Source organism: Sebastes fasciatus, chromosome 15 (genome assembly GCF_043250625.1).
Source record: "Sebastes fasciatus isolate fSebFas1 chromosome 15, fSebFas1.pri, whole genome shotgun sequence".
NCBI classification, from domain to species: domain Eukaryota; kingdom Metazoa; phylum Chordata; class Actinopteri; order Perciformes; family Sebastidae; genus Sebastes; species Sebastes fasciatus.
Genome location: NC_133809.1, coordinates 23397801 through 23409109, shown reverse-complemented (window position 1 = coordinate 23409109; position 11309 = coordinate 23397801). Strand labels below are relative to the sequence as shown.

General features: G+C 39.4%; 1 protein-coding gene across 2 annotated transcripts in view; it reads left to right on the top strand.

Annotated features, from left to right (window-relative positions):
- The first annotated feature begins 735 nt into the window (after positions 1-735).
- Positions 736-11309, top strand: part of sntg2 (syntrophin, gamma 2) — a 104283-nt gene continuing 93709 nt past the window's right edge. For both annotated transcript variants that reach the window (XM_074660802.1, XM_074660800.1), the window contains exon 1: positions 736-1091. In XM_074660802.1, coding sequence (XP_074516903.1) covers positions 1023-1091 — 69 coding nt within the window. In that variant the 5' untranslated portion in view covers positions 736-1022. The remainder of the gene's footprint in view (positions 1092-11309) is intronic.

Below are 11309 nucleotides of genomic sequence, written 5' to 3'. Positions count from 1 at the left end.
CACCCCTGTCCCTAAAAAAGAGGTCGGAATGGCAAGGGGTTAAATTTAGCACCAAATCTGTGTAACAAATGGTATCAACCCAAAAATTGCTGCAACAACTTATGAGACATAATAGAGCATGGAAGTGGCCATCAATTCAATTCAATTCAAACTTTATTGCAGACTCAAGGTCCAGATAAGAAAAATAGAAAAAACAAAACAATACATCACATATAAAAAGTCATGATTAAAAGATATTCAAAATATACATATTAATATAAATATATACATACATCGATGCCTTACATATAAAGATATATCATAATGTTCTAAACCCTTATACACTTTTTTTTTTTTTTTACATTTAATTAATTAATTAATTAGTGTTTATTTTTGATTTATGACTAGAACAACTTGACACATTTTAGTGCAACTAAAATTAATCTTCGGGTTCCTAGCTTTCAGATGATTTACACCACTTCTATGTGACATCTACTGTTGACCTGCTACAGTATCTCCCCTTAAAGACCCCCTAATAAAGACAAGGTCTATTGTGGGTCTCAGAGGGTTAATGCTGATTTATAAACGCCATTTCAGGACTTAAATCCCGGTGAATGGGTTAAAGTTTTGTGGTTTGACGCAGGAATGGTTAATAGGACAGCTAGGCAGCAGGTGGAGAGACATGCAGACTGATGAGCAGCAGCAGCAGTAGAGGAGCCACTGTGTGTGTGTGCGTGTGTGTGTGTGTGTGTGTGTGTGTGTGTGTGCGCGCTGACAGTCAGTCAGGGCTGAGCCGCCGACAAACAAGCACCAACCACCGCCGTCACTATAATTTGTCCTCTCCTGCAGCAGCAGCCACAATTGTTCTAATTGCCGGATATATAAGCACCTACAAACGAAGCCTGGTAGAAGCTTCCAGGCATGGTTCCTCCGTCCGCCTCTGTGGTTGAACGGGACGCCGGTGAATAACACTCGCAGCTGGGTAAATGACTTGAGGAACTCTCGTCGGAAGTCAGCGGACAGAGAAAGCGGTTTTATGGGACATGAATGTGACCGGGAAACAGCAACCTGAGCTGATCGAGCGACCCGCCAGCCTCTTGGTTCCAACTTCGGCAAGTAAACCTCTTCATTTCGATGTATTTTAACTTAAAACCACAGTGCAGTTTGCCCTGTTTCCTGTGTGAAGTGTAGGGTGCAGTTGCAAAGAGTACGCCGGACTACGTTTAAAAAACGACTGTTTTGTGTTTCCTCGCTTATAAGTACTTGTGGCTAGTTTGCAAGCTAAAAATAAAACTATTTCCCGCACAAATAGCAGCATTTGCACATTTCGGCATATGTTTAGCAAACTGTGGTGCTTGCACTTGTACAAATGTCTAACTTTTACTAATTTCACAGTAACGTTACTCCGTCACGCATCGTCCCAAGGCTGGAGCGACTACTGCGTGCGTTTGCTACAAGTTTTGGTATACATTTTATTAAAATACGACAGTGCTTCGTTTATTATTTAATATTATGTACATGCCGAATCCACCAAAAGAGCATGCTCATTTCCCAGAGTCTATTTATGCTACTGTACGAGACATAGTATTTGAATGATAATCAAGTAAATATTAAACTAATGGAGTTTTGAGTGCAGGCTGGTGTGACGTTCCTTATGGTGATTGAAACGACGCGTTTTCGTTGGTTTTACATGTTTGTGGTTTGATGGATTGCAGAAGCTGTACTATATCAATTTTGAGAGATTTTTGATTACCATGTAGCTTTTTTTTCTCTGTATGCCTGTAATCTAAATATAGTTTCAGTGAATGCAGGATTAATGTATTGCTGGCTGGCTTTGCATCAATCATATTATGGCTGTTATTACCATTATTTTCTTTTGTCAGACATAGACTTGTGTATACTGAGATTTCTTAAGGGCTTCATATTTAATGAGGTATTGTGGTAAGGCTACTTGAACGAGAAAACAAATGATTTTGACTTTTTTTTAGCAGCCTTTCATATTCAATGTTGCTTGAAGAAAAACCCAACACATAACCTCTGATATATGTTGTTTAAAATTGAAGCAAGCACAAACTAATGAGAAAGGCTGGGGGGGAAAGGACATATTTCAGTTTACATTCCACTTGATGATGATGATGATGATGATGATTTGTCATATCTGCCAGTCTTGGCTCAGTCCAGTCGCACAGCAGTTTGTGAAATTGTCACGACATTTAATGTATTGATTAGTGTGACACGAATTTCCTATTTTTTTTGTGATGGACAGCACGAAAACAATTCGTAGTATTCCACGTAAACTAAAAAAACTCAATACTTTTGTCCAGGAGACCGGTGTTTGTGTCTCGTGTGAATCCACAAGTCGAAGTTGATTTATTTGCCACGTAACTTCCGTACTTAAGTTACGTCACTTCCGGTGTTATTTTAACCCAAACCACGATCATTTCCTAAACCTAACTAAGTAGTTTTGTCGCCTAAGCCTCCCCAAGTCGATCTTTTCCTAAGCCTAACCAAGTCGATTTTTTCCTAAACTATAACCAAGTCGATCTTTTCCTAAGCCTAACCAAGTCAATCTTTTCCTAAGTCTAACCAAGTCGATCTTTTCCTAAACTATAACCAAGTCGATCTTTTCCTAAGCCTAACCAAGTCAATCTTTTCCTAAGCTATAACCAAGTCGATTTTTTCCTAAGCTATAACCAAGTCGATCTTTTCCTAAGCCTAACCAAGTCGATTTTTTCCTAAGCTATAACCAAGTCGATCTTTTCCTAAGCCTAACCAAGTCGATTTTTTCCTAAGCTATAACCAAGTAAATCTTTTCCTAAGCGTCACGAAAAAAAAGGTAAATTTGTGTCTATGTACACTAATAAAATGGATTCAATTGTGTGTCTATTTCATGTCTCAACTGCCGTGAGACTGTGTTGCTTGTCAACATCTTTCCATGGACACCTTGCATTGTTTTTCTGGACCTGTAATTCTTATGTTTTTGTGTAAAGTTTTACTTGCTTCCATCCTCTTTGGCTAAATATGACCCACCATTTATTTGCTGCCTGGTATTCAGCTGTCGGCTTGTTATTGGACACATAGCACCTTTCATTTCATCGGTCCCCGGAGTCCCGCTTTGTGGACACTCTCCGTTCACGAAGCATTTGCTTTTAGAACCGGATACCTGTGAGCCTCAAGGGACATGAGTCTGCAGCTTAATTCTGCCTAGAGTGTGCCCAGTTTTCACACATTTCCCACTCTCCACTTACCACTGAGTGATGGCTAAAATTATACAGCAAGCAAGAGTCTTCCTGTTGAAATAGGCTCTGCCACAAACACGGCTGAATGTCTAGGAGGCTCTCGCTCCATCATGCATATTTGTGATCACCTGGTGTGCAGTTTCGGGGTGTTAAGCGCGGACTTGATTGTGCCTCCGCAGTAAGTTACCTCAGGATTTTACAGGTCTTTAAACAGTCGTAATCAGAGAGGCTTGCAAGCGGCCTTCAATCAAATTAAGTAAGACCAAAACAGCTCTTCAAAGATGGTACATTTGGCTCTTTGAAACATGCAGATTAGGGCTGTGTATTGGCAAGAATGTGGTGAAAACTGTCATAGTATACAGAACACACCACCATATGCATTTGCATATTTGCATCCATCACAGTCCCTGTTACATCCATCATCATAGCACTACTTTGAAAGGGCACACACACTGAGAGGACGCATCTCTTTGCAAATTAAATAAATTGACTGAGTTAATCTTTGCATGTAAACTATTGATTACAAATTGATGGTGTTTTTGAGAATGGATAGTATCACAAACCATAATATTGCGATAAGGGCTGTCAATCGATTAAAATAGTTAATCACGATTAATCACACATTTTTTATTTGTTCAAAATGTACCTTAAAGGGAGATTTGTCTGGTATGTAATACTCTTATCAACGAGTGGGCAAATATGCTTACTTTATGCAAATGTATGTATATATTTATTATTGGAAATCAATTAACAACACCAAACAATGACAAATATTGTCCAGAAACCCTCACAGGTACTGCAGTTAGCATAAAAAATATGCTCAAATCATAACATGGCAAATTTGAGCCCAACAGGCAACAACTATGACTTGACTATGACTTGCCCCAAACTGCATGTGATTATCATAAAGTGGGCATGTCTGTAAAGGGGGAGACTCGTGGGTACCCATAGAACCCATTTTCATTCACATATCTTGAGGTCATAGGTCAAGAGACCCCTTTGAAAATTGCCATGTCAGTTTTTCCTCACCAAAATTTAGAGCGTTATTTAACCTCCTTCGCGACAAGCAAGTATGACATGGTTGGTACCGATGGATTAGGTTTTCTTTCCCTACTTTTTCTAGTTTCATATGATGCCAGTATCTTCACTCTAGCTTTATAACCGAGCCCGCTACAACCTTAAAATCGTAACTTCCGTTACCAATGGATTCCTTATGTTGTTCTAGTTTCATGTGATGCCAGTAGCTTCACTCTAGCTTTAAAATTGAGCTCGCTACTATCTAAAAATCGCAAGTTGTGTTAATGCGTTAAAGAAATTAGTGGCTTTAAGACAAATTTGCGTTAAGACTTTACTATCACGTTAACTTTGACAGCTCTGATTGTGATGTTCAATATTTTCTTACACTCCAAATGCAGATAAACTAAGAATAGTTCAGTAATTGGCAATCACTGACAAATTATATTAAGTTGCTGGAGAGGCACACTTCTCCTTATCATGGTACACTGGTTGCATATCAACGAACATTAGATTAGAAGTGTCTGAATAATGATAAGTGTGAGGATTCTCAGTAATCCAGGTCACAGCAGAAGTAAGTAATCAAACGTTTGTTTTGAAGGTCCGTTTGGTATTGAAGGTGTTTTGATAGTCGTCTAGATACGGCAGATTGGTTCCTCTGCTCCAAACGCGAGCAGTACGGTCGGTGTCTACAGTGTGGGCAGTGAGTCTGGTTGTGTGTTTGAGTTGCATGTCAGGGTATATTAGTGCTGTGACGGACAGGCGGCATTTGCAGGGTGTTTACCTGCCTGACCACGTTTAGTCTTAGTTCAAGCAGTATTTTTATCATGTCAGGACTTTGAAATGCACCATGTAAATGTCTGTAGACATAATTCTCTCCTGGATTGTAAATCTATCATTGTGTGTGTGTGTGTGTGTGTGTGTGAGAATTCCTTCTTAAGTTTTAAGTAAGAACTATCTGGTTTCAAACTGGTGATTTACTAAATTGGGTTGCACCATTCAAACTTAAAGGTGCTCTTTACGATATTCAGAGTATTCATTTAGCCGCAAACATCTATTTGCTATGTAAAGATATAGAGGAGTAATGTCTACCTGAGCAGAGAATGAAGTCACTTTCCGTCTTTGTGTGTTGTAATCCGATTTTATCTGTGCTTTGTTTACAAAAGGTAAACCTGGTTCCCACCCCAGGTAAACACTGTTAGCTCTGTTAGCACTGTTGCTGTTGTTTTCACTGTTAGCACCTTTTGCAGTGTAGGCAAAGAGACGAAACTCTGGCGTGTTTTGGTCAACAGCCGCTGTTTTGGACAGAAAACGCTTCTTATATTTATATTTTATTGTTCAACACGTTTCAGTAGAATATGACTAGAATATGTCATATATAGAATAGAATAAAATAGAAATAATTTTGTTTTACTTTTGTACGGCACTTTTTAGGCGGACGTTTTACTGACGTCCGGTAGTCACTTTCAGTCCAAAATGGCGAAAGTGTAGCTCTGCTGCTGGGCGCTGATGTTGCAATGGAACGAACAACTTTCACTTCATGGTAATATACGTTCTTTCTTTAGCTGCCGGCTCAGCCGTCGCTATGTTGAGAACCGTGCGGAGGCAATAGAAATGCTCCCAATCTCGCATTTAGCACCATTAAGAAATGTCTCAGCAAGTACTAGGTTTACTTACTTACTTTTGTATAAATTGGTTGCTAGAAAACATCTGAAGCCAGTTGCTGTGCTCAAGTTCAAACTTGATAAATGCAGTCTAATAATAATGTAAAGATTTTAAATTACATTTCACCAAATTTTGACACAATTGGGCTACTTTTTATTTAATTGGGTGGGTATTTTTTGTTGTTTTTTGATAATTTGGGCTACTTTTTGTACCATTTACACGGTTTCCATTGACAAAAAGTTTGACAGTATTCCTCCTCTCATCAGAGTAGTATGATTTGAGACTGGTAGAACACCGAGTTCAGTGCAATGACCAATAACTGATGACCATCAAAACCAAATGTCATTTCAGTTTATTACAACTAAGTTGAAACCTTTTTCCTATTTCAGTTATTATTTAGTCATAGATACAAGACTTGTAAAAGCTTACATCTGTACATATGAGTGAAAACGTTTAACATTAAATGTAACATTATCTAAAATGGTATGTTATGGCTTCTATTATAAAAAAAATTCGTGCGTGCATGCGTGCGTGCTTGCGTGCGTACGTGTGTGTCCTAAATGAACATTCAAAATTGGGTTACTCTATGACAATTGGGATTATTCTGGCAACTCTGGATGCAACAACCTGTTTTAATTTAGTGATTAGCCTCAGGTTAAAACCAGGCTACATTTACTACTAGAGCTGGTGCATGTAGGCTTATTGCAAGTTTGATTCCAGGATGTAAGTCAAACTTAAATGAACCATTTGTCGCCTATTTCACAATTTCTCATATGCAGCCCTCCTGAGAAGTAAGCATGACAGCGTCCTCCGAGCAAATATGCTAAATCACTAAAATATTTACATTGACGGATAATTATTCACACACAGCCTCGCAGGCTTGCTCTGATTAGACTGTTGGTGATATTGACTTTAACCTTTCCAGAGGGAACAAGCAGCAAGGACAACCCTAAGCTCAGATCACTACAAATGGGATTAAATACAGTGCAATGCAATATGAATTTCAGACAATGAAACCCTTGTCCCTTACTAAAGGCAGAAAAAATAAAGTGACATGCATGTCATATAAAATTTCCCACCCCCTGTGGTCACACGCCTGAGGGTGTCTCTTGGCAGGAGCAGCCGAAGCATAATTATACCCCAGTGGAGTGTGAAAGTCGATGCTTTTGTGTTCAGGAAGTCAATCATATTTTAACCAAATCACTTCTGTCGAAGCATGAACATGTATTCTCTTTTAACTTTTCATTTTCCCAGAGCTGCTCAGGTAATTGGAAAGGACACAAAACAATCAGACCCTCATATTGTCAAATATAATACATTCAGTTTCTTAAAAAATGTCATATTTAGTGTTTTTCATTGCCTTAACAAGATTCAATTTTCTTCCTATCATTGGAGTCAGCCCTTCAAAATTAATAGTGTGATTTAAAGCAGCAGTAGGTAAAATTGGAGCAAATATGATTTAAAAAAAAGTTATTTTCATAAAACGTTCACTATATCCTGACAGTAGTGCATGAGACAGGTAATCTGAAAGAAATCATGTGCCTCTGTGTCCTCCGGTGCTCCTAATGGCATCTGCAAGATTTCACAGACCGGATGAAAACAACCAATCAGAGCGGAGCAGGAGCCTTGCCATCTCTGAGCAGTCTGTGCAAAACAGACAACTGAGTCCCCAGTTTACCCAACCGGGAGAGTTAGCAGCCACGATGCTGCGTGCATTGTCGTGGACACATGCAGCCATTATCCCAGTAAAAGTCTCCCCCACGTCATTTTAGTTTAGCTGCGAGGTTATCGGCTGGTGTGTCTGCCCGGCGTAACGTTAGCAATTGTCCGACAGACCTTGTTTGTGTGGCGGCGGTGAGGGTAGGGTTGTCTGTGGCGTTATAGCTGTGAACGTAGCAGTGCAGTGTGTGTACAGTTTATTCGTCGGGGAATAAATGCTACAACTCCTCAAGACCCAAGCCAAGCTCCTGTATCTTGCATCTCTGGCTCAGACTCACTTAAGGTTGGCTGTTAAGGTGGACAAGCTATTCTCCTTTAAGTGACAAGCCGCTCCTCTGTGTTTTGCGCAGCTTTTTAATTGAATTTGTTATATTTCTTTTAACTGTTTAACCGATAGCATTAGTCTGTAAAAATTCTTAACGTTGGTTAATGGTTAAACAGTTAATTATTAACATCCCTAAACATTTTATGTGAGAAATAGGCATTACAGTAATAGAATATTGATTCATATTTGATCAGCGCTGCCTAGTTTGACCGTTTGATCGGAGTTTGCGAGTGATTGACAGCTGCCTCCGTTGAAAGAACAGCCAATAGGAACGCGCTCTCTCTGAAATGACCTGTGATTGGCCAAAGTCTCCCGTCACGGGACAGATTTTTTTAAAGCCTGAAAACAGAGCCACGAGGAGGTGTAGAAGTCTAGTTTTCTCTCAGAACACTTGAATTACAATATGCTGAAAGGTTATTATGGAATTTTTGCCCAATGAGGCCAAAACCATTGTGCCTACTAGTGCTTTAATGACACTAGAGTAAGAATGCAAACACGTTGTTTGACTCCTCCAAGCATTTCCTCCTTATACTGTATTAAATGTTCATATACTGTACAAAACATTATATATAGATGGATATCAGTTCCTGTCAGATGGCTCCACAGTCTCTCTTTTTTTTTAAGGCATATGAACTAATGACAGGAACTCGAGGAACCCATGAGAGTTGTGAAATGGGCCAAAGGGCAGACTCCAGTGTTATATCATAAATTAGTCTTTTTTAAAGCTTATAATTAGTCCCGGTAGGAAGTGCAAAGATACATATATAATACAGTCTTATGCACGGTCACATTCCATAATTCAGCCAGCTACAAAAGCAGGCTGTAATTAAAGTCTTAATTAGCTGGTGTTTTTAATTTTTAAAATGTCAAGAGGATATGTCGTGTCATAAATCCTGATGCATCAAAACAAGTTGCGCCGTCACTGTTTTCTTGGAATGTTTCCTTAGCAAATAAAATGAAACTCGTCCTCTGCATTATTAATACCCACAGCGTTTCATTAGCATTCTTATTTAGATTCGAGGCAGGAAACTTATGCATTTTAATGTCCCCCGTTCGTTTCCAAGTGAGATTTAAAGGAATCTACCTTGTCCCTTTACCATTTGATAGTGGATTTTCTTACCACTTAAGACGACTGCGCTTAAACAAATACACTAAAAGCAATAGTTGTTTTTTCGTCCTTGAAATGGGAATAAAGGAAATATTCACAGTCCCAGATTAGTTCCTCAAAACCTACATTCACCCCAAATTACTCCTCCCACAGTGCCAACATAAGAACACCAATCCCCACTCATACATAACTCCTAACTGGTACTGCATTGTGTTTGCATGAGAGAGGAAACAACATATTCTAATATCAAAAAAGGAAAGGTAATGTATGGAAACTGTACGGACCAGACTAGTTTCTACCAATTTCCTTCATCTCTCGATCCATCTTTCACGCCAAAACTACATATAATAATCTCACACATGTCGAACGGATTTGAGGAAACTGCGGCTATCACACAGTCTGCTGTGCCTGCTATATTTGAGAAGCACAGCCCTGCGAGACGAGCCTATTCAAACAATGAATATACAATAGAGAGGAAATGCATCAAGTGGCTTTGATTTCCCACGGAGCCGCTCTTGAGTGCGAGATTGAACCAGGGATGATTTCTGTGAGCTCTGTGCATATGAGGATAGCTCTATCCCGGCTACAGTTTTGTCGACCTTCCAGGATATTGACATACGGCGCGGTATACTGCATACAGTGGATTGACTGATGCATGGGGAATTGATCTACTTACTGCGTATAAGGTAATTTAGCTACAGAGCAATTTCAACCAGGATTTGTGACATAGAAACATCAAACAACCACGAAGAACTGAACTCCCACATGATTACACACCTACTCGCTTTCCTGCAAATCCCTTCTTTACATTTTAATCTCTTAGACAAATATGTATTGCTCAATTGTTGGTGAACATTTTCTAGTTCTTAGCTGGTATTATTACATGAGAAACTCTGAAATATATCCATCATCATTTTGTCATATTTACGCTTCCGCGCCAGCAACAGCCGTGGCTGGAGGCATTACGTTTTCGGGTTATCCGTCCGTCCGTCTGTAAGTACGTATGTATCCGTCCGGTCCATTCTTGTGAACGCGATACCTCAGGGACGCCTGGAGGGAATTTCTATATAACGTCTACTTGGACTCGAGCATGAACTGATTAGATGTTGGTGATGAAAGGTCAAAGGTCAAGGTCACTATGCCCTCACCTCCGTCTCATTCTCGTGAAAGCGATATCTCGGGAACGGCCTTGAGCGAATGTCTTCAAATTTGGGCACAAACTGATTAGGTTTTGGTGATCAAAGGTCAATGTCATTGTGACCTCACAAAACACGTCTTTGGCCATAACTCGAGAAATCATATCCTAATTGGGACAATTTCACACAAATGATGAAGTGATGACATTTTGGACAGACAATGGGTGTAAATTGCCTCTTAACTGGATGGCAGAGGCAAACTGTGAGGTGGTCTAGTTTATTAAAAGTTACAATATTGAAGAGTGAATACACTTTCTTTTGGAGGCAGAATAGTTTCCAGTTTTTGTGTATTGCCTCTGAATCGCTGATTAGCTTTTCTTGGTTGGGATAACTGAGCCATCGCTGACCGCAGGCAGGTGTGCTCAAAGTTACTTCATACAAAAGAAAAAAGCACAGTAAAAGGTGTCTTTAATTGGCTTGTGTTGACAATTTCACACAAAGGCCTAAAAGGATAAAAGGATGTAGGGATGCCATCTTGGACAGACGGGGATGTAAACTCCAACTTGACTGGAAGGCGGAGGCATACAACCATGAGGCGGTAGTTCTAGTTGATGAATGATTTACTTTGAAAGGAAATGGTTTGACATTTTTAGGAAATGCAGTAATTTGCTCTCTTGCCAAGAGTTAGATGACACGATTGATAGTAGTTTCATATCTGTATGCTAAATATGGAGCTAGTAGTATAGCTAGCTAATAGTTAGCTTAGCTTAGCAAAAAGACTGGTAACAAAGTACACATCCCTGCACCTGTAAATTTTAGTTAGTAATGCTGCAATCTATTGTACTCGGAACTTGTAAAAAAAACAACCTCTGACATGGAAAAGCACAATGGAACGGCCACTCAAGTAGGAATTCCGAGTCGGAAACTCGGGCAAGATTTACCTAGCCCATGTTCGCCGACATAATATATTTGGAAAATACAAAAACTATATAGCTATTTATACAAATCAAATTGCACACAAATATAATATTGCATACATGCTACAATAAAACCAACTGGAAATATATCAGTTGGCCTACAGATTAAATTATATAATGAGAAGGAATTCCAAAGGCAAGTCCATA